General features: G+C 54.8%; 1 protein-coding gene across 3 annotated transcripts; it reads right to left on the minus strand.

Moving 5' to 3' along the window:
* Positions 1–1,628: 1,628 nt before the first annotated feature.
* On the minus strand, positions 1,629–22,720 carry CIB2 (calcium and integrin binding family member 2). Of its 3 annotated transcripts, XM_061181845.1 has the most exons (6): positions 22,499–22,720; positions 15,226–15,260; positions 7,174–7,285; positions 5,011–5,158; positions 2,718–2,913; positions 1,629–2,284 (listed from the first exon to the last, which is right to left on the minus strand). In XM_061181845.1, the coding sequence occupies exons 1-6, from the start codon at positions 22,547–22,549 to the stop codon at positions 2,263–2,265; spliced, it is 564 nt and encodes a 187-aa protein (XP_061037828.1). In that variant the 5' UTR covers positions 22,550–22,720; the 3' UTR covers positions 1,629–2,262. The 3 variants fall into 3 exon arrangements, with proteins under 3 accessions (XP_061037828.1, XP_061037827.1, XP_061037829.1); XM_061181844.1 differs by having other exon boundaries at positions 1,629–2,913; XM_061181846.1 differs by lacking the exons at positions 15,226–15,260; positions 22,499–22,720 and adding an exon at positions 8,043–8,113.
* Positions 22,721–23,141: the final 421 nt, after the last annotated feature.

The raw sequence follows: 23,141 nt of genomic DNA on the forward strand, positions 1-23,141 counted from the left end.
CCTTGGACCCTCAGATTGAACCAGCCTGCTCTGGAACAAGGCTCCGAGACAGCCTAGGGGACAGGATGGGAGGGGACCTTCCAGCTGCCTGCAGTTCAGGGCTGTGTCCTGCTTCCCCAGTGCCTCCCACCCATCCAGAGGAAATCAAGGCCCGAGAGGACTGGGGACTGGCCAAAGGCCACCCGCATTTCCAAGATGAGCAGGCTGGGCCTGGACGGACTGACCGTGCTGACCTCCCACCACTGAACACTTACTGAGCATGGGGCAGGCCCTGTGGCAGGGCTGGCATTTTCCTAACTGGCTGAGTGATGTCATTCAGTTGCTCTTGAAACCAAAACCAGTCCCCTTCCTTGTGGCGCCATCAGCAGAAAGGAGGGAGGGCCCAGGGCCACATCCCTGCTCCTGCCCCAGGGGGGTTGGGGCAAGAAACCAGGGAAGTAGCAGCAAAGCCCCAGCCTCGGAGGTGATGGTTCTGACCCTGGGGCACCTGGGCTCCCAGGGACCATCCCCTCAGCCCCTCTCTGCCCCCACCTTCATCCCAGCCTCATAATGCAAGCTGGGCAGACCCTAGTCTGACCCTTTTTGCTACAGATCGGGGAGACGGAGACCCAGACAGGAGCAGCCACCTGCCAGTCAGTCAGCCTGGGCATTGCTGGTCCATTTCTGGAGCCAGCCAGTGGGTACTTGCTGGCATCCCTATCTGACCAGGTCACCCTCATCTGCCCTCTGCCTCCAGCCAGCCTTGGCCTTTAGGGGTGGCTCTCAGACCCCTCCCATGAGACCCAGACCCACCTGGTGGCCCTTAGGCCTTGCCCAGGCATCAGCTCTACACACGGGGCCCTCAGGCCTCTCAATACAGCCATTCCCTCAGGTCAGCCTGGCTCCTCCTGAGTCCCCTTCCCTCAGGATCCTTCCTTCCCCTTCCCTTGGGATCCCACTCCCCCTCGTACCCATGTGTCCCCACCTCCATAAGGGTGAGCAATTGGGCTGTTGCCCCCTGCCCACTGCCCCCAGGCAACTAACCCTCCCCAGAGAGAACACCATAGCCCTCCTCGGGCCCCCTCCCTGGGCAAAGTTGGCTCAGTTCACATTTGTGGGGAAAACCTACCCACAGCGGCCTCTTGGCTATGCAGTGTCTCCCTCTGAGAAATGGGGCTCTAAGAGTCCCTACCTCCCAGGGGGGTTGTAGGGACTGAGAGTAAATCAGCAGCCTGCTCAAGACTGTACAGTTGGTCACCCCTCCTAAGGCAGGCCCAAGCCTGGCTGGCCGCCTGGGTCAGCCTGGGCGCTGCTGGGCAGTTTTTGGAGCCAGCCAGTGGACACTTGCTGGCCATCCTTATGTGATCTGGTCACCCTGTACCTGATACATGGTTCGTACTCCATAAATCTTCACCGGAATGACTATCACTATGAGGCAAATGGAAACTGTTTTCACCCAACATCTCTTCATGGTGCTCACTCGAAGATTTGGGGCACAGATGTGTCTTCCCCTCAAGGACATAAGCACTGAAATAAAAGTTGGTGCCTAAAGTGGGAAGGCAATGCTTAGAGACGTGAATTGCTAATGGTGGAATTTCAAGGAGAAAAGGGACCAGTGAACATCTCCTAACCTTGGCAGACCCAGAGAACACGAGGACATGAAAGTGTTTTACTGTACCAGGAGTTCACAAATCTGTGGACAGCACACACCAGTGAGGATTCCACGTCATTGGGGAGGGCAGATGGGGTGGTGCTCAGGTCCTGGACAGAGACAGGGACAGAGCCCTTGGACCCACTGTTCACACAGCTTCACATTGGGAAGGGTCAGGGGAGAAGGAACAGGCGGGGTTGGGTGTAGCCCAGCTGTGGATTTGGAGAAAGATTGCATAGCTCGTTAAACCTTGTCCTTTTTTTTTTCACTTTGCTCTGGGCAACCAGGGTGCCTGCCCAGCACTTGGACAAGTCAGCACCCCTGCCCTGTTAGGGGTTCTGTCTTCCCCTCCCAGTAGGGCCATTTCTGATGGGGAGAGGACCAGGGTGTGGGGAAGGTTGGGGGGATAGAGGGAAGGCCTGTGGAGGGACCACAGGGGGACTGGGAAAGGCCCTGCTCCTCACATCCCCCTTTCCCTGGTTAAGGATTTTTTGCTGAAAGGGCCAAGGAAATGTTCGTGGGTGTAAACCCCAGAGGCCACAGCTCCTCTCCTGGGGAGCTTGGAGGTCACACTCGTGTAGGCAGCAGAGCTGGATGGTTGGCTTCTGGCCCCTGCAACCTCGGCACTGTCCTCAGATCCGGATGTGGAAAGTGCTGGAAAGAGAAAGAGCAAGAGGGGCTGAGAGGCTCTGGACTGGGTGGGTAAAGGTCCTCAGCAGAAAGCTAACCAGGCCCAGCACCCAACCCTGGACAGTTCCTCCAGGAGGGTGTGGAGGATGCAAACAATCTGCATGAGGGAAGGAAGGCCTGGAGGACCAGCTGTGCCCAGGGCATCCAACTCCCGACATAACCAAAGGGCCCCCAGTCTCTATCCTTCACCAGAGACTGGCCCTGCTGGGGGCAGAGGACTTCCCAGTCACACACTGAGGGCAGCTGGGCCTGGAACGTGACCTGCCTCCCGGCCCACACGGGGCCTGCCGGGACCACTGCTCTCGGGAGCAGTGACAGTGCCTCAGCCCCGCGGGGTCTCCTGGCTGCAGGCCCCATTCAGGCCTGCCCTGCCCATGCCAGCCCCTTGGGAAGGCACCTGAGGAAGTCAGGGGCCTTGGCGATCATGTCCTCGAAGTCGGCAAAGCCCAGCTTGCCGTCGCCGTCCAGATCGGCCTCCTCAATGACCTTGTCACACACGAGCACCACCTCGTCCTCGTCCAGCTCCGACTTGGTGAGCCGGGCCAGCGTCATCTCCAGGTCCTCCTTGCAGATGAAGTTGTCGGTGTTGAAGTCTGTGGGGTGGGGTCAGGGATGCTCAGGCCACTCTCCTCTGAGCTGGTCACACCAGATATCTCCCTGGCCCCTCTGTGCACACCCTGGGGACACTGGATCCTTGTCCTCAGCCGACAGAGACCAGGGGGTCTCACTCACGAGGCACCTCTTAACACCACATTCAACAAATCTGCATTCACAATCTGCACAAACCCCCACCATGACGGCAAGCCCAGCCTCGGCCTGAGACACTTCGAACGTCCAAATCTGAGGCCTCCTGGGAACTTTGGGCCCAGGCTAAACGGCTCTCCTGGCCTTGCCCCATGGTGGACCCTGTGTTCCCTCTGAAGCTAAGGAAACCAAGACCTGGCAAGGCCAAGTGACGGAATCGAGGTCAGATGGCTGCTTGGAGGGGAAGCTGGGATGCTGACCGGGGCCTGTTCGACGCTAAGACCCATGTTTTCTAAACTGCACCACGTTGCCTCTGGTCCCAAGCTAGACATGGAGGTCAGAAGACTCAGAAGCCCCCCAGAGAGAGGCCCCGTGGTTGGCTTTTGTGCACAAAGAGCAGGGAACATGGTTTGATTCTACTTGGCAAAAGGCACTAGCACTGTCCACAGCTCAGCAAGATGTTCAGAGGGCCGAGCCACACACAGCCTCATCACAGGGAACTCGCACACCCTTCCGACTGCCTTTCAACCCAACTATCAGATCTTTGCATGTGCTATTTCTTCTGTCTGGAGCGCCCTTCCCATTTATCTGTCCAGCAGACTCCATTCATTCTTCAGGGAAACTAAGGTCAAGGAAGTGGGTGATCCTTGCTAGAGGTCAGGCCCCAGTTCCTCCCAGCACCAAACCCCAGGTCCCAGTTGCCTTTCTCCATTCCACCCACCAGTCCAGAGTGGAAGGGGAGCCCTGGTTCTCCCTTCACTTGTCCCCACACCTGCTTGCCTGTGTGCCCTGCACTTCCCCTCTCTGGCAGACTACAGCCTTCCCAGAAGCAATGCCATGGGGTCCAACATTAGGGGGATGATGGTTGGAATTCGAGAAGCTTTGTGGGCGTAGTTTGTTAAGGGTAGACAAGGCGGGTACCATGCCTCTGACGTGCAAACACAATGTGGGTGCAGAGATATATGTAGACCAAAGTCCCCTGAAATAAACGTGACAACTACAAAATGAAAAAACAGCCCAATGGCCCCATTGCCTTGGTATCCCCTGGCTGATGAAAGATGCTGGGCACAGGAGGTTTATCTGTGGCTCCTCTGGTCCAGGACGGACCTTCCCTGGGCCTCAAAGTTCCCATCTGAGCACTGTCTGAGGGTTTGACACCAGTCCCAGCCACTGTCAGGCTCACAGCATACGAGCTCTGCAGCGTGAAGTTCTCTCCTATCACCACCAGAGAAACCAAAAGCTTCGCAGGTGCTCGGCGCCCTCTGGTGGCCAGTGGGACAGTGGGTCCTGGGCTGGGCTGGGGTGAAATGAGGCCACCCTACCTCTGGCAGCAATTGCAGAGGTGGGAGCGGGGACCTAGGAGCCTACCTCTCAGCCCAGCCTCACCACCTGGCAGAGGCCTCCTCTCCAGAACCCTGGCCTCTGCCAGTCTAGCTCCTCCAGGATGCCGAGTGATCTTTCTAGAACACAGGGCTTCCTGGCTGCACCTGAAACCCTGCAGTGGCCCCCAAACTCCTTGGCTGGCTCCTCACAGCCCAGCCCCAGTGACCTCTCCAGAATCACACCGCCCTCATCCCACCACATTTGTCTCCCCATCTTCTCACCGTGCCCTGTGCTTTGTGGTGCTCCCTCTACCAGGTATGCCCGCCCCCATTCTCCTGTTGACAAATCTTCTGTCCTCCGAGGCCATGCTGAAATGTCACCACATGTGAATTCTCCTCACGCTAACCACCCGCCCTAGGTGGAGTGGGTCCCTTCCTCCTCTGCTCTCAGGACCCTGCAGATGTCTCTTATGCACTAGTTGTCCCCACTGGCCACTGTGCTGGACAGGCACTCTTCAGAGTGTTCTTGGTGTCCCCAGGGTGGGAACCAGCAGTAACTAGATGGCCTATGGAATGCCACCACCCGCACGCAGCATCACAGCCCCTCCTCCAGGCCCTCATTACCGTAGATCTTGAAGGCGTAGTTTGCCTTGAGGTCGCGGGGAGCCGACTCACAGAGCACAGAAAACATGTCGACAAAGTCGTTGAAGGTGAGGTTCCCCTCGCCATCCTCAGAAAAAGCCTCCACAATCCTTTCCTTGAAGGGATTCTCCTGAAGAAAACAACCACAGCAGTCACCATAGGTGAAGGTTCACTGGGAGGAACCCAGAGCCCGACAGCTATGGCCTATGTGACCTTGAATGAGTGACCTAATCCCCCTGGGCCTCAGTTTCCCCATCTGTAAAATGGGGATAATAATTGCACCTACTTAATTGGGTTGTGAGATGGTTGAATAAGTTAAAGTATGTAAGGTGTTGGTACGAAGCCTGGCACCAGTGAGAGCTCTGCAAGCATCATGTCTTGTTATATTGTTCAGATGAGCACGGAGGGCTCAGCAGAACCAAGGTGTGCCCACTGGAGGCATCACCTCTTCTGAGGCAGGAGCAGGGATTAGTCCCATTGCCCAGGGAGTACATGGAGGCTCCTGCCTTGACATGCAAGGGAAGACAATGTTACTGAGTCCACGTTCGTACTGCTCACCACACAAGAGGCCAATACATCGAGAAACGAGTTGTTTGGGCAAGGAATAGTGATGTTATTCAGAAAGCCAGCTAACCAAGAAGATGGTGGTCTCCTGCCCCAAAGAACCATCTTGCCTGAGTTAGAATTCAGGCTTCTTTTATACTAAAAGGGGAGGGAGTAAAGTCAAACACTTCCTGTTTCCCATCAGCCTCCGGAGGGGAGGTGTTAATTTCTTCCTCCCTGTAGTCATTCACAGGTGGGCCTGGTCAGGATGTTTCCTGTGAGCTAAACAGAGGTATTTTAGCTTAACGCTCATTACCTGGGAGGCAGGGTTCCCAGAGATGGGCCATTATGTATAATTTAAGCTTAGAGGAAACATCCCTTTAGTGATTAACTTGGAATAGAATACAAAAGGTTCTTCCCTATTACAACAAGAGCCCAGGGCCTGGGCAGCTCTCAGCTCAGACCAAGATCACAGGGGGCAGAAGTGGGGCCCCAGAGGTTGGAGAACTGGGCCGGGACCAGCAGCAGGAGGCAGAGAGCCAGTCAGATCCCAGGCCAGCAGTCACCCAGCTCCTGTAAATTTTCCTAGACCAGCCCACAGGTAGGTGGGGAATTATACCAATGACTCCTTCCTCTGATCCCAACTCACTCAGGGCCCACCTCTCCTGGAGTCCTCCACCCCAGCTGGGCCAGCACTGGGCCACTCCACTCTGTGCCCAGCCCAGGCCAGCACGGGGGGCTGAGAGACAATCCCATGGTTCCTGCCGAAGTGCTTCATACCCTCTAGTGAACCTCTGAGCCTGGAATCAAGCCCCTCTCTAGGCCAGGCTGGACGCTTGTCAGGGCTGAGCCTCTGGCTCACTGTCCCCCAGGACTGAGGTCATAACCAGGATACAGGCCCCAAGTGGATGCCATGTGGACCCCAAGTAGACACCCTGACGCCAGAGTCACACACCTGAGGTCTGGCAAGGGGCTCTTTGCAAAGACCCACAGCAATGTGCCCTAAAACCCCAAATGCTTTCTTAGCGTTGGAGAGTATTTTATGTGTAAGGAACTCGGGAAATGAAACTCTTATGTCAAGCCTCACCTGGGAGTCTGTTAGAAAAACAGAATCTTGGACCCCACCCCCAGGCCTACTGAACCTGAATTGGCATTTTGACAAGATCCCTAGGTGATTCCTGCGCACGTTAAAGTCCGAGAGGAGATGCTATGGATGACCGTGCTGTGAGAGACAACAGCCATGCGAGGACGAGGCTAAAAAAATCACCTTAAAAAGCAGACACAAACAAGATCTGCCAAGGAGAGCAGACGGGCCACTTAACACAGGGGCAAGCGGGTGAGCACAGGCCGACAGCCCTGCAGACTACAGGGCAGCACCAATCACGGCACCCTTACCGAGTAAGCTCATTTACTTACACACGTAGCTCATTTACTCACAGGGTGCAGATGAGGAAACTGAGGCACAGCTGGGGTTCAACTCAGGTCTGGGTGCCCCTGCTGCCCTGCCCATCCAGAGGGGCATATTCCCCAAACTCCCGGCCCCCCTGCCCGGCCTTCTCTAGCTGATCTCCCGGCTCTGCCGAGCAGCAGCCTCTCACGTACCCGGAGCTCCGGCATCTGGATGATGAGGCTCATGGGCACATGGACGATGGGGCTCTTCCTGTAGTCCATCGGGACGAGGTTGGGGGCCAGCTCATAGAAGCGCGCGTGGAGCCTGCGAGGGAAGCAGAGAAAAAGTGCTGGAGGGGATGCAGTCCCCGGGCCCTCAGAGGCCCGGCGCCACCCTGCCTGCACCCTGGCCCCTCATGCTGGAGACCCACTTTGGCCAGGGGCCTGGGGAGACCACCTGCTCTGCCCACAGGATGGGGGATTTGTAAGGGAGGCAAGTTCTGCCCAGACCCCTATGCTGATGACTAGATTGCATCCTGGCCGTTCCCATGACCACCAACACCACGGCCACTGCTGCCACTGCCCATCCCCCGACCCACAAGGGCTTGCCATCTGATCTTATTTTTTTCCTCTTTGGACTCTCTTAAGAGTCTTCTATGTGCCAGGCACGTCACCTCTTACAGCTCAGCAAACTGAGGCCTGAAGAGGTTAAAAGAGTGATTTGTCTAACACCACACAACTAGGAAGTCTCAGGGACCATGGCTGGAACCCAGGACCGGAAATCCAGAGCAGAGGCTCTTAACCCCTCCTCCCCATGCCGCTCCTACCGCTCCCCACTCCTGACCTTGCTGAAGTCCTGGCCCAGTTTGCTACCCCTGCCCCCAGGCTAGGCCCTGAGCGTTGGGTCTCTGGAAGAGCTTCCAGAAGCGCCCTGAGAACGGCCATCCACAACGTCTCTCCAGCTGGGGGCTGTCGGGATGGAGCCCACTGCCCTGGGCCTGGTCCTCCTCGCTGATGCGTCAGGTCCCCAGCTCCCTCTCACCCTCCCACCTTGCTCGGGGGGCCCTGGGACACAAGCCCACCTACATGCTGCGTGGACCCTCAAGGGTGTGAGACATCCTGACCCTGTCTCAGTTGGAAGCCCCTCCTCCATTATTCCTCTGCGGCCCTGTGTCCTGTTGTCCAGGTTCCTGACATCCCCAGGCAGGTACAAATTAGGTTCACATGAAATTGTGTCCAGGAAGTGCTGCCAGACAGGGGAACAGGTGTCAGGGGTATTGACGGGGGGCTGTGGTGAGGCCCAGGGCTGCTGGGGCCTAGATGGAGGGGTGACCCCATATCTCCGGGGCCCACCTTCCCTGCTACCCCCAAAGCCGGATCAACCCTGGTCTTCTTCTAAGTGGCCTGGCCCAGTGACATGCTCCTAGGCCCATCCTTAGCAGGCCCTTCAGCATAGCCACCCAATTCCCCCAACAGGGTCCACCCAACTCTTGTCGCCCTGCCGCCCAGCCCTCTCCCGTAGAGCAGGTCACTGCTTGCCCAGCTCACACACAAAATGTCAGCCACTGTTTAGCAAATGCTCACTCTGTGCTGGGCTTTGGGTTAACCCCGTGTGCACTGCTTTACTCAGTTTAATCCCTAACCACCCCGAGAGGTAGCTATTAGTACCCCCACCCTTGTTTTTCTGGTGAGGAAGCTGAGGCTAAGGGGTTAAGCGTCTGCCCCAGGCCAGTACATCAGCACCTGGTTCAGAGCACCTGTACAGCAAACGCAAAGTAAATGCCATGAGCCCACTTGGCCAGTCACATGCTCCTATAAAAGGGCCTGAAATCACAAGGAAGCTCCAAGGCTTGGAAACACAGACCTGGAGGGGAAAACCCAAACGCTGTCCTTTGGGTCAAAGGGGGGCAGCGGATAACAGAGTGACAGGATCAAGCTGGGACCCTCCACGAAGGGGCATTCGAGGACTTTCTTTGCTCTTACTTTCGGCATTGAGGAAAAATTTGCCCTTTTTTTATACTGTCCCCAAACATGGAACCTGGACTATATATCACACTTTATGCATCTGGTTTCATGTGCTTTTGACAGGACCATAGTATTTGCAATGGTTACATTTCCCACTTGACCTTGACATTTGGGATGTGATGTTGGGGTGTTTGAGGGTTGGCTTACACCTTCAAAGTTTTGTGGGGTGGCTGCAGCAGGGACGTAAGTCAGACTGAGGTGGAGCCCTGCCTACACCTCTCACTAGCTGCGTGGCCTTGGGCAAGTGGGTTAACCCACTGGAGAACAGATTTCCCTATCAGTTAAATGCGGCTTGTCCTACCCTCCTCACACTTGTGAGGATTAAAAAGGATGGCGTTAGTATTTAAAACCACCTGGCCTCAACTGATAGCTATTAGCGTTTTGCCTGCCATGTCAGGGGCTCCCTGCAAGGGGCGAGGATTTGGGAGAAGGCCTGTGGGTATTAGTGGAGTTGAGGAGGTGTCTTCTGGGGTACAAAGGCCAGCTTCTGCCCTGGGACAGAGATGTGTTCTGACTCTATGCCTATAGTGATATTGGAATTTTTTTTTTTAAGGAAAACTCAAGGAGAATTTGGAAAAGTGAATCGCTTTGGGAAAAACTCCAAAAACTGTCACAGAACTGCATTCCTGTACCCCTCCTCCCAATAAAGGGCACTACTGAATTCAAGAAGATGTACATATTAGTCCTATCATAAGTTTCAGGGGCAGAAACAATACCTATGCTACTTGAACTGTTCCAGAGCATGGGGCAAAAAAGTGAAAGCCTCCCAGTTTATTTTAGGAAGTTAATAAGAACCCTGCTACCAGAACCTAGTAGGTAGCATCCAAAATGGACCAATGGCACTTACACATACAGATGCAAAAATCTTATAAAATAACACATTAGTAAATCAGGTCCAACAGCATTTGAAAGAGTAAATCATTGGGAACAAGTAGGATTTATTCCAGGAATGCATGGATGGATCAATGTTTGGAAATCTGTGACTGTAAATCACATTAATAGGCAGCAAAAAATATTTTGATCAACTTGATGGCTGCACTTATGACTAGATGGTTGTATGTACACAGAAAAATATCTGAAAAGTGTACACCACATGTTTACACTGATGGTCCCTGTGAGGCAGGAGTGGAGAGGAGTGATAAGAGAAGACCAACTTTCACTTATTACTTTACCTACTTCTGAACTGAGTTTTTAGAGTATTTATTAATAAAAATAAAAAGTATTTTTAAGGTATATATTAACTTTTTCAATAAAAAACTTAAAATCCTTAGTCAAACATAAACAAAAGGATACTCTCTACCTCAAATCAACACCTAACATTATACTTAAATGATAAAAGTACTACAGACATTCCCATAAAAGTGGGATTCCTACCGTCACCATCATTATATAACATTTCCCCCGTGAGTGCTAGTCAATGTAATTAGTCAGAAAAATAAAATAGTATATCTAAATATTGGAAAGGAGGATGCAAATTATTATTTGCTGGAAAACCAAAAATAATCAGTTTAAAAACTATTGAATGAGGACTTCCCTGGCAGTCCAGTGGTTTGGACTCCGTGCTTCCACTGCAGGGGGCACGGGTTCGATCCCTGGTTGGGGAACTAGGATACCACATGCTGCGCAGCGCAGCCAAAAAAAAAAAAGTTAGTAAAAAAAAAAAACTATTTGAATGAGAAAGAGCTCAGTAGCTCTTCTACACAATAGTTTTTCTACCAGCATTCACCTATTCAAAAATATTATATAATAGAAGATCTAATTCACAATACAAAATCCCCCTCCAAAAACCCCCAAACAACTAAGTATAAAATAAATATGAAATGTGTACAAAGAAAACCATGAAGCTTTACCAAAGGATGTAAAATATTTAGGGAGTTAGATAACTTTCCTGATTGGAAAGGCTTACTACTGTAATGATGGCAATCTTCTCTTCATTTTCCTGTAAAATGAATATACTCTTAATTGAAATCTGCAAAAGATTTATTTGAGATCTTGCCAACCTGATTCAAAAGTTTGTTTGGAAGAATAAACATAGGAGAGTGGGGGAAAAACCCTAAAAAAAGAGTAACTGGGGAGATGTTTGTCCTGTCAGATGTTAAAACATAGTTTAAAGCTATTATAAGTAAAACCATATGGAATAGACATTGGCATAGAAGAGGCAGACCCAAATATAAATGAGAATTAGTCCAAGACAAACAGCATTTGAAATCAGTGGGGAGAAGATGGATTCTTCTAGAAGTCACAGACTGGTTGGTGGTCCACATTCATGTCTAGCTTTCATGTAAAATAATGATTTAAAACTTAGCTGCCAACATTTACAAATTAAACAATTTTACATGAAAAACCTGGATTTCCCCAAGGCCACAACCAGCTGGGGCTCAGGAACAGCAATTTCTGCAGATCCTGGTCCTAAAACATTCCCGTCGGGTTACACGGCTTCATTTATTTGCAGTGCATGTTGGCCCCCACAGACAGCTGAGTTTGAGACCCTTGGGACAGTCAATAAACGATTTGGGGACAGAAGACAAAAGAGATGTAACAGCCAGTGTGATTGAGGAAGTAGGGAAATGGAGACTCATGCATGGCTGCTGAAGGGCAATTTAGCAATAAAAATCAAAAGCCTTAAACATGTCCACTCCTTTTGATCCAGAAATCTCTGTTAGAAACGTATTCTAAGGAAATAATCCCAGACGCGTGGGCTATATGTCATGGTGTCCCAAGGATGTGCACTGCAGTGCTAATTATAATGGTGAAAAGCTGAAAATCTAAATGTCCAACCAAATGAAGAGGTGGTGAGATCATTTTTTTATCTTATCTATTTTTACAAGTTGCCTAAGGAAAAGCAATTTAAAGCAAATTACAGAACAACCTGATCCAAATTTCCGATAAACACACACAAAGGGAAAATATTTAAACATTGTTTACCCAGAGGTTAAAAATAGCTGTTATTTCTGGGTAGCAGGATTACAGATAATTTTTGTTCTCTTTTGACTGGCTTTTCTAATTTTTCTACAGTCATCATGTATCACAGGTGAAATAAAAAATTAAAAGTAATTAAAATAGATTATACAGAGTTTTTAAATGGTTGAGAAAATAAAATAGATGATAAAGTAACAAATAGGCAAACACCCCGGGTGCTAGCTGGGCCTCTCTGTGCTTAGGAGCGTAGGCTAACTGGGGGCAGGGGAGTTACCTATAGCAAAGAAGGTGGCTGCATGGGGAGCTGCCCACTCAGGCTCAGCGTCGGGGTGGGAGAGCTGTGCCCTGGGGAGCAACTGGATCCACCCGGGTTTGTGTGTGTGTATGTGAGTATGGAGGAAGGAGGGGAGCGGGGGAGGGGAGGGGAGCGGGGGAGGGGAGGGGAGGGGAGGGGAAAACTGCCCAGATGGGTATCTGTGACTCAGTATCACTGACCCAAGGCTACCAGCGAGCTGGGTCCCAAGCTGCTAAGAAGAACCTGCTGCTCACGTTTCCTCCTCGCCATCTGGTCAGTACTCAGGGTGCAGCCCACCCAGAAAACCATCTGGGTTGGGGTGGGGTAACAGCGCTGGAAGGCCCCTTGGAGGAGGGCCCTGGGCCTCGGGCCTGGCTCTGCCATTGACCTGCTCTGTGTTGCCGGCCGGGTCCTCGCTCCTGGCCCTCTCTGGGCTCAGGGCCTCGGTCGTCCCACCTGGACATGAGATGTGAACAGCGTGGAGAGGGCTCACCTGGCAGGGGTGATCAGTCACACTGGCTCTTGCTGGGACCCAGAGAGAAGGCTGGAGAAAATCAAGGGGGCTGAAACTGGAATCGAGCCATCGAGGCCACACCTGATCCCCCAGGGACATGTAATCCCACACACTGCCTGGCCTCACGACCCTTCCTGAGGGTGGACGGGTGGGCAACAAAACTCCAAGCAGCCTGTGTTGTGCTGAACAACACTGTCACCCCTGCCCTCCCAGCCATTGGAGTCTGTGGAAAAACAGCCCCAGGGGGCACTGTCATCCCCATGCTGCAGAGGTGGCAACTGAGACATGGCAGGTGCTGCACAGTGGGGACCAGATCCCAGGGCTCCTGTTCCCAGTGGGGCTTTACCCCCTCCCCCTCCCCACATGACCACTCTGCAGAAAAAGCACCGGGTCTGGTCCCCAATGAGTGCTAACACAGAGGTGGGGCCTGAAGGAACCAGTGACAGAGCAGGCAGCGGGGGACTCAGAAAGCGTGTCCAGCTGCCAGAAGGGGTCCTTTCCCCCATTTGTGGACTCCAAGCCTGGGTTGAACTACAGAGGCTGGCACTGAAGGATGCAGAGCTGGGCAGGCCAGGGCTGTGGGGAGCCAGGAGACCCCCTACCCCTGCTCAGACCACCCACCTGCCCGGGGCTGATCATTTGCCAAGAGACCAGGGTCACCCCCAAAGGCCCCTCAGGTTGAATCCAATTCCTGGCCTGGCCTTTGGACCACTCTCCTCCCCCATGGGCAACATTGCTGCTCTCAGTAAGACCACTGGGGATGGGGCAGGGTGAAGCAGGTCTGTGTCCTTGACCCTGCTGCTCCTAGCCTGGAATGTTCTCCCCTTGGCCAACCCTACCCATCCTTCACCCACACACTCTTCAAGCGCTTACTGGTGCCGTGCCCAGTGCCAAGCATGGGGAGCCTGTGTCCTGCCTGACTGCAAGTCTGGGGGGAGTTGGGCACCTGAGCCATGAGCCCACAGAACCCCCTAAAAGGCTGCAAAAGCGGCTGTGTGAGAGCTGGGGGACAGGGAGTTGGGGGCTCACAGAGTAGATGACTCTGGAGTGGGTCTTGAAGGACATGCAGGAATGCAGCAGGAAGATGAGAAAGGCAGAGGGGCAGCCAGTGCCAAGGCCTGGGGACAAGCTTTTGCTGCCAGAACAGAAATGGTGGTGGGCCTCCCGGGACAAGCAGTCTGGGCCCGGCATCTACAAAAGTGGGAAGTCAGGATGGCGGGAGCTCCCTGTTACAGAGGACCAATGTGGTGAGGCTTAAATGAGGATTTGGGCCAAGAACTCTGAAAGGTAAGAGGTGCCACGGGAATGCCGGGGTGACCGCTGTGTTATTACAGTTCTGAGGACCATCTGTCCAAATGGGAAGCGCACCCCACACCTCACTCAAACTACAGACCAAATTCCATTTATCAAACACCACACCCTGGCTTTCTTGCCTCTCAGCAATGGGGGAGGTATCATTATCCCCGTTTTATAGAAGAAACAGAGGCTCAGCGAGGCTCAAAGCTTGTCCAAGATCAGAGCTGGGAAGTAGAGCCCAGGTCTGCTGATGCCAAGGCCTGGGGGCTTTGCCCCTCACCCTGCTTCTCCAAGGTGGTAGGAGTGGGCATCCCTGCCCACCAGGGGACAGGCTGGAAAAGCAGTCTGGGCAGAAAGGAAGGACCGAGGGACACCGTCTGAGCAGAGTGGTCATGGCAGTGACAGACCACAGCTCCCTTGGGAAGTGTAACAGGCTCTAGCCCCAGCCTGCCCATCGACCTCCAGGGAAAGTGATCCTGAGACCTTGCTGGCTTTTAGTGCCACCTGATAGCCCAGGGAGGGGGGCCTGGCAAGGCCTGTGGGGCCAGGTTTCCTGGCATTCTGTGAGTCCTGCCCACCATCTGGTCCTGGGGCTCTGAGGCTGCCAACCCCCTTCATTTCTCCTGTCTAGGCCCACCCCACGCCCAAAGCAAGGGAAGAGACCCCTGGTGGACAGCTCAGGGGCGGTGGTGGCATTGCCTGCCATGCCCCTGCCTTTAGGACCTCCCAGGAGTGGCAGGACATCAGAGCCAGAGGGCTCTTAGAGATCCCTAGTCTAACAGACAGGGTCCCCCCTTAGTCTGACAGGTCCCAGGGTGCAATGAAATAACGAGGACCCTGGAGTCAGAGGCCAGGTCTTCAGTCCCTGGCTGGGCGACTTTGGCCAAGTTGCTAAGCCCCACCTGTAAAGGGAGGATAAAAGGATTCTCCTGTTACAAGGGCACAGTGAGGATTAAATGAGAATGTTCCTGAAACCACCCACCACGGAGCCTGGCATGCAGCAAGCAGACGTTCGATTCTTGGCAGAAGGATGTGGGCCGGGGGTGGGACGTCTCGAGTTCCCACAGCAGCCTGCGCTCGGCTGCTGATGGGGGTGGAAAAGCTAGTCCTCAGCCAGTGCAGCAACCCCCCAGCCCCCTGCCTCCGCCCCCAGGGTCCCCGGCCCCACCCCTGCCCCTGCCCCAGCTCCAGAGGGGTGAACAAGAGCCACACTTACTTGAGGATGTCCTTCTTATTGAAGAAGGTGCAGTCCTGTGGAAGGAAAACGCACATTTAGTTGGTTGTCCTTCCTCCCTCAGAGCCACACAGGAACAGCCAGCCCTGGACTGGGGGCAGCAGAGTCACTACCAGCCCCCCCTGCCCCAGCCCACTGCGGGGAGCAGTCTAGCGGGTCCAGAAGCTGCCTTCCGAAGCTTTTGACCTGAGCCAGGGAAGCGAGTGCGTGGCGTGGGGGGCTGGGAGGCAGGCGTAGGGGAGGGCATTTGGGAGGCAGATGGAGAGTTCAGAGGTGGATGCCATTGATTTGAGGGGCCAGGAGATACCCTGTGGGACACCCGGGGGAAGTGGCTGGGAGACAACTTGGGAGACAAAACAGGAGTGAGGACTGACAGGGTCACCGCATTGCCCAGCGGCAGGGGGCATGGTCCATGCTGCAGCCCCTAAGAATGGTGCCTCGTCATGGGTGGTGTGTGTCCTGAGTGGTCGCAGGCAGCAGCCCCGTGGTCAGAGGCTGAGAGTTCCAGGCACACAGACTGGGGAAGCACCAGCATCTAACTGGTATCTGAAGCCACAGGAATAGATGAGGTTAGAGAAGGCAGTGAAGAGGCTGGTGTGTGGGGAAAGAAGGGGCCGAGGAGGAGAGGGGGAGGAGGAAGGCGGGCAGGGAGGAACTGGCAGCATCTGGACAGAGGCCAGGGTGGAGGCTGCTGGGGACCCCCAGGTAGGCATGACTCAGGGTTGGGGCAGCACTCGGATCCTGAGTTCACCCAGATTATAAACTCATCTTGGGGATCCTGCCTTTGTCTGGATAACCCACCTCCTACAGTCACGCCTCTGTCCACAGCTCCGCCTGCCTGGTGATGAGGCTGCTATGCCAGGCCTTGTGGGAAATGTGGGGGTGAAAAGGACCCAGCACTACGTAAAATGCCCAACCATGAAGGGCTTTTGTGCTCCTCCCCTGCCGTTTGGCTCCTCCACCTTGGCCTGTCGTTGAAGCATGAGGGAGCCCAGAGCCCAGAGCTGGTGGGGCCTCCTGGGGCGGTATGCTGACCAGAGCTGGCTCCGACGAGGGACTAATGGCCACGGTACAGGCTTGCAGACAGCCCGGCTTGCACTGGATGAGACCTGGAGCCCCGGGCCCCGGGGCAATTGCACTGCACATTGAGGAGGACCCAAGAAAGCAGGCCCACAGGATGCATATCTAGGGTTTCCAGTGGGCACCTGAAGGAGAGGCGAAGAGGGGAGAGTTGGTGGCAATTTCCAGGCCCCAGTTAGCCCCACAAGTCTGTCCTGAGCCACCTGCTGCTCGGTGGGAGTTAGACTAAGGACCCCCATAGTCTGGCCCTTCTTGGAAACATAGGGGCTTCTCCTGGGGGGCTAGGCTTTGCTTTCGGTGATAGCTCCTCTGTAGGGGCCAGGAGAGGCTCAGGCTGGGGAAGCAGTGCCCCCTCCCCACCCAGAATGGGCAAAGAACTCTGTGCCCCGCAGGCCTAAGACTCAGACAGGCTGAAGCCCGTGTGGGCTGATTTCTCAGCAGACCCCAGAAACCTGGAGCAGGCAGCAAAGGCCGCCCAGCTGGGCCTTCCAGGCACAGACCTCTCTCAGCCCCACAGCTGGTTCTACGGCCTGAAGCTGCCAGCGAGAAGGGCCAGAGAGCTCCCAACCAGCATGGTGGGGGTGTCAGCGTAACGGATGGGGAGAGGTCCTGGTTTCTGCTCTCTTTCCCCTTGGCCTATCCTCTTCCCCCTCCCCTCTCTTCTCTCCTCTCTCCTATCGCCTGGGTTGGAAAGGAAGTATCTGGGTCCTGACCTGAGGGTTTTATTGGCAATAAATGTGAAAGCTTCTCACATGACTCCAGTCCCTTATCACAACTACTTACATCTGTCCACATCAATGGTCCTCAAGGTGTGGTTCCTGGACCAGCAGCATTGCCATCACCTGGGGACTTAGTGGAACTTTAGATTCTCAGGCTTCTCTCCAGAACTACAATCAGAAACTCTGGGGATGAGGCCCAGCAATCTGCATTTTAAAAAGTCCTTCTAGAGATGCTGATGCTTGCTAAAGTGTGAGGGCCTCTGCTCTAGAGCAGAATCACCTGGGGAGCTGTTTAAACTCCCTGTGTCCCCTCCCATCACCACCAATGGATCCCAGATCAATTACATCAGAATCCCTGAGGGTGGATCCAGGCATCAGCAGTTTTCAGAGCCATCAGGTGATTGCAACGTGCAGCCCAGCCTGAGAACCACACCACAACCAGTCCATAATTACCATGGGCTGGTCCGTGGGGGCTCTGAATATCCAATTTTGTTTAATCCTCATCACTAGCCTATGGGCGGGGGTGGGGGGGGTGGGCAGGTATTACCTCCCCATTTTATAGATGGGAAAACTGAGGTTCAACAAAGTTGAACAGCTTGCCCTAAATTGCACATGCAGACCTGGGCTGGGCTGGAACTCAGGCCTATGTGCTTCTTTTTTTTTTTTTAATTAATTAATTAATTAATTTTTATTTTTGGCTGCATTGGGTCTTCACGGGCTTTCTCTGGTTGTGGCAAGTGGGGGCTACTCTTTGTTGCGGTGCACGGGCTTCTCACTGCAGTGGCTTCTCTTGTTGCGAAGCATGGGCTCTAGGTGCGTGGGCTTCAGTAGTTGTGGCACGTGGACTCAGTAGTTGTGGCACACGAGCTCTAGAGCGCAGGCTCAGTAGTTGTGGCGCACGGGCCTCGTTGCTCCACAGCATGTGGGATCTTCCCGGGCCAGGGCTTGAACCCGTGCCCCCTGCATTGGCAGGCGGATTCTTAACCACTGCGCCACCAGGGAAGCCCCCTATGTGCTTCTTGACCACTGCCCACTGAGTGGAAACAGAGCCACGGTCCACCCAGCACCGTCATACACCAACCACTCCACGTCCTGCTTCCACTGTGTATTCCCATATCTGGTACATGGTGCATGCTCAATAGAGACTGGTGGAATGAATGGCCAGACTTTTCCATATAAACCTTCCACAGCAGTTAACATTATCATTTCACTGGCTGGGAATATCTCACTGAAGGCATTGGCCCTGCTTAACCTAAACTTTCTCATCTTTCTGAACATTTAGCCACAGCCATTTCTAGGTTTTCAACATTACCAATAAAGCTATCATGAACCTGCTCGTCAACTGATGTTTTGCTTTTTCTTCTGCTGACTTACTTCCCTGGAACTCATCCCAGGGAGGCAGCTCATAGGGGAGGAACATGGCAGGTGCCTTAAAAGCTTCTCAGGGCTATGAGTAGCCTGGCAGCATGGCAGAGGAAAAGGTTTAGTAGTCAGATTCAAATTCTCGTCTTGCTTTGGACCCTTAGGCAAGTTCAGTCTCCTGTTGGAACCTCAGTTTCCGCATCCGTAAGATGGGGATACTGCCTCTTGGAAAGGGGCAGTGAGAGGAGCAAATGAGATAAGATGCAGGAAGCCTATAGGCCACAGCTTACCCCGTTTTGTGCAACAGCTCCATCCAGTACCCCATGTCCCAAAGGCATCCCTTCAGAGCCCGCAGCTCTGTGTCTGTTCCCACCCTGAAGACACCAAACAAAAACCCTGCCCCCCTCCATCTACTCAGCTGCCCAGGGAGCTACAGCCATAGGTCTGCAGGAACTCTTCCCTACACTCCACTGAGAACAAATGTCCGGTCACTGCTTGGCCCCTGAGAGTTCCCAGGGATAGGTCTTCAGGGAAGAGTCCCAGCTCAAGTTAGGGTCATGAGGGGTGGGAGGGAGGGAGGCGGCCTAGCCCAGGAGAGATAGGCCCTCAGGACTCTGGCAGCAGAAGACAGGGCCAGGCTGGGCTTTTATAGTAGAAGCTCAGATGTTATGCCAGTTAAGGCTACAGTTCCTCCTCTAAGCTTATATTCATCCTGTTCTCCCACCTGGAGTGCCTTCCCCACCTTGTCCAGCTTGTCCAAATCCTTTCCATGCTCCAAAGCTCAACTCAAGGGTACTTTGTCCAGGTAGCCTCCCTGCCTCCCATCTCCCACATGCCTGGTCTGCCTGTGCCAGTGGTCCTGAGCCGAGCCATAGCCAGTCCCAGCTGGAGTGGACTCTCCATCCAGCTCTGCCAGCTCAAGCCTCAGCACTGCCCAGCTGACCATCACACAGCTCAGCTGACCCCTGCAAGAGCCCTGTGACATGAGCACAGCAGGGCTAGTAATCATTCCCATTTTAGAGGTGGAGACACTGAGACCCAGAAGAGGACAATGGTTTACTAAGCCTACAGCATCTATGGCCCAGCCATGACTTGAACCCAGGACTTCAGAATCCCTGGAGTTCTTTCCGCTCCTTAGAGCCGTGCTTTAACAAGTATTCATTCATTCAGACAACATTCTCCACTGCCTCTTCTGTGCCTGAGCAGGGGACACACAGGAAGTGGGATGGAGGGGAAACAGACAGTGATGACTGGGTATAAACCATTCTGTGGCCACAAGAAGGATTGGGGGAGGGCATCAGGGAGCCTGTCCAAAAGAGGTGAGGCCTGGCATGGACAGAAAGATAGGCCAGACGGCGCTGATGAAGAAGTGAGGGGAGGGCGCCAGGAGAACAAGGCCAGAGGTGAGGCCATGCTTGGCTAGAAGCCCTTCAGTGTGCCTGGAACTTGGGGTGCCAGGGGAGGGACTAAAAATGAGGCTGGAGGCTGGCTGAGCGCAGACCAGGCCAGGGTGAGGTCTGCTCTGCACTCCGCTCAGGCTATTATCCCAAGACACTGTGGAATTCCAGGGAGAGGAGAGGGTCACACCCATGTTTTAGAAAGATCCTTCACATCTTTGACCCTGTACTTCTGCTCCAGGCATTCATGACCTATATATGGACAACTCCCTAGGGTCTCCCACCACAGTGGGGGATTAGTTAATACACATACGATGCAACTCTTGGTCCAGAGATTCTTTTTAAAGAAAGAATTGTTTTACATTGGTGATGCACATTGTGTCTGTTGAAAGAAAATGGGAAGGAGTGAGAAGCGGATGGAGTGAGAAACTGAGAGATTGCGGTAGCAGCACGCGGGTGGCTAGAGGGTGCAGAACAGGGTGGGGTGGGGAGGCAGCAATTACATTTTCAGTTACACGACACTGAGAGGCCTCGCCCAGGGCCCTGGCTATGGAGATGGAGGATGCGATCCCCAGGTGAGCCCCCAAAGAGGATGAGAGTTACAGGACTCGTTCTTGACTGAAAACATAGGCCATAGTAGAGCAAACAGCAGTGGAGGGTCCTGGGGAAGGCGGTGAGCTCTTGGTTGTTTGAGGGGTCTAGGGGCTGGACCTGGAAGGCAGAGAAGTGGTCTGGGAAGAAATCTGAACTTTGGGAATCACTGGCACCTGGGGACTGAGGAAGAGGGCAGGAAACCCTGGAGATCAGTTGGGGGAGGGGGTGGCTGTTACACGGGGTCACCCCCAGCTGGCCTTCGCTGGCCCTGGCCAGCTGGACAGTTTCAGGGAGGGAGACGTGGGGCTCTCAGGTTTCACAGCTCTCGTTTCTCCCACCAGGCCCAGCCTCTGGCAAAGGATCAGAACCCAGCACTGGGCCTGACTCCGAATGGTAACTCAATGCCAGGCCGGACTGAGTGGGAACCCAGGCTCCCCATGCCCATGAGGCTACTCTTCTGAGCATGGTCTACCTGCTTGCCTGGGCCCAGCTCCAAGTCTTTACCCAAGCTGACCCTCTGCCTGGAATGCCTCCTTCGGGGCCCTGATGGGCAAAATCCTACTGATCTTTCAAGGGTCTGCAAGCGCTGCATTATTTCTGAACCTACCAGTCGAAGCAAAGCCCCCCCTTCCGTCCAGGTCTCCCATTGCCCCCTAGTGCCCTCCCCTAGAGCACACTCACCGCCTGCCTCTCACTGGAGGCGAGGGGCTGTCTCTGCAGACAGTGAGGGCCTTGAGGACAAAGAGCACACACAGCCCCCAGCCCCAACAAAAGGTGTGAGCCTTGGATTCACAATTCAAATTCTTGTGTGAACCTTCACTGTGCAGGGTACCGAATGGCTCCTCAGCCTTTGTTTACGCTACTGTAAAATGGGGCTAAATAATCCACCTCCCTGTGATGATCAAATGAGTTGATGCATAGAGAGCCTCCATTATAGTGCTGGGTACACAGAAGGCGCCTCCACGTGAGGCCCTGAGAAAGCAGTGTTATTGACAACCAGCACTTACAGGAGGAAAAGGGCCTTTATTTTACTTGTGCCCACATCAGAGGACCCACACTTCAAGCTCGATTCCAAAATAAATATTCACAAAGGCAACAGGCAGCTGTGGAGACCCTGCTGGTGTTCATCTCCCCCAAGCACACTCCACACAGGCCACAACACAGTCCAGCCCCCTCTGCCTGGCAGAGTCAGGAAAGAAGCATCAGAGTTGGGCCTGGGAGGGTAAGTGAAATCATTTGGAGACCGGGGAGCGGCATCCCCGAGCACGGGCAAAGAGAGGGAAGAAAGAGCCCGGCGTGTCAAGGGAACGCGGGGATAGTTCTGGGGCAGCTGCAGTGCGCAGGGCAGGGAAGGGGCCTGGGCAGGCTGGCCAGGGCTCTGGGCAAGCCAGGAGGCTGGGCTCCATCCTGCAACCACAGAAAAGTTTGTACATGAGTGGGAGGGCATTGGGATCTGATCTGGACAGCTCCCTGGCTCTGGAGGTGGAGGGACTCAGGAGGGTCTAAGGGGGTGGCTGCTGGGGGCCTGAGGGAGCTTGGAGAGGTGACCACTAAGACTGGGACCTGGCTTGCCTTCTTGCTCCAATTATTTCCATGCTGGGGCCAGACGGAGAGACCCCAACCTAGAATGGCATTTGGGTGCTGATGCACTTCACTCCCTACCCAGCTAATTTCTACTTTACAAAGACTCTCCTGGGCTGCTTCCCGGGTTTTGTGGGGGGGTGGGGGGGTGGGGGGGGTCCTCCCTCCAGCCTACGTTTAAGGACTCCATCTCTGCGCCAAGGTGGGCGATGGGAGGAGTAGTCGGGGAAGGGTTCGGGTCCAGACTGGGGCCAAGAGCAAGAAGTCTGAATGAGAGAGAGAGGAGGGGGGAAGCTGGAGCGAGGGACGCCTGCGAGAATCTTTTAAGTGGAAAGCGCTCTCATTCCTCGGGTAGGTAAACTGAGGCTCGGAGAAGTCACCGGCCCAAGGTCAAGCGTCGAGCTGAAGGCAGAAGCAAGGCTTGAACCCGGTGAACCGGCTGTCGGGAGGCCTCGGCAAGCGACGGGAAAAAGAAGGGAGGAGCCGAGGGGCGACGCTTCGGGGGCCGGGCGGCTGGCTCACCTGGTAGTTGTCCAGCTGCTCTTCGGTGAAGATGGTCTGCTTGTTCCCCATGGTGGCTGCGGCGCCGTCGCTTGCTCTCCCGGGGGCCGCTTCCCATCAGCGGCCGCCGGAGCCCCGCGCCCGCGGCCCTCGTCAGCCCCTCGGCGGGCAGCTTCCGACGGCCGCCGGACCCGCCGCCCGGCCTCAAGGCGCCGCGCCCCGCAGCCCACCCGGCGGGGGCGGGGCGGGAGCCTGGGAGGAGGGGAGCGGACCCCAAGCGCGGCGACTCCGCCCCGCGGCGGGGAGAGGGCGGGCACCCGGCTCCCAGCTGCCGAGCGCCCCGGGCCCGCCAGGGGGCGGCCTGGCCGAGGGAGGCGCTGCCTGGCCCGTCTGGCACCCGCGCCCGCGTCGGCTGGGCGGACCCAGGAACTTCCGGCCGCCGGGAGCCCAGATGGCGCGGGGCTGAGGGTGCGGGGCCTGGGCAGATCCATTCGAGGGGTGCAGTGGGGGCGACTGGGTGATCTTGGATCCCCTTGAGCTGGGGCGCGGGGCGTCAGTGAGGAGCAGGGGGAGAGCCCTGAACTGTGAGTGCGGGGATCCAGCCTGGGGCCCAGCTCCGCCAGCGTCTCACCGCGCGACCTTGGGCCCCGTTCCTCCGCGGAAA

Source organism: Eubalaena glacialis, chromosome 2 (assembly GCF_028564815.1).
Source record: "Eubalaena glacialis isolate mEubGla1 chromosome 2, mEubGla1.1.hap2.+ XY, whole genome shotgun sequence".
NCBI classification, from domain to species: domain Eukaryota; kingdom Metazoa; phylum Chordata; class Mammalia; order Artiodactyla; family Balaenidae; genus Eubalaena; species Eubalaena glacialis.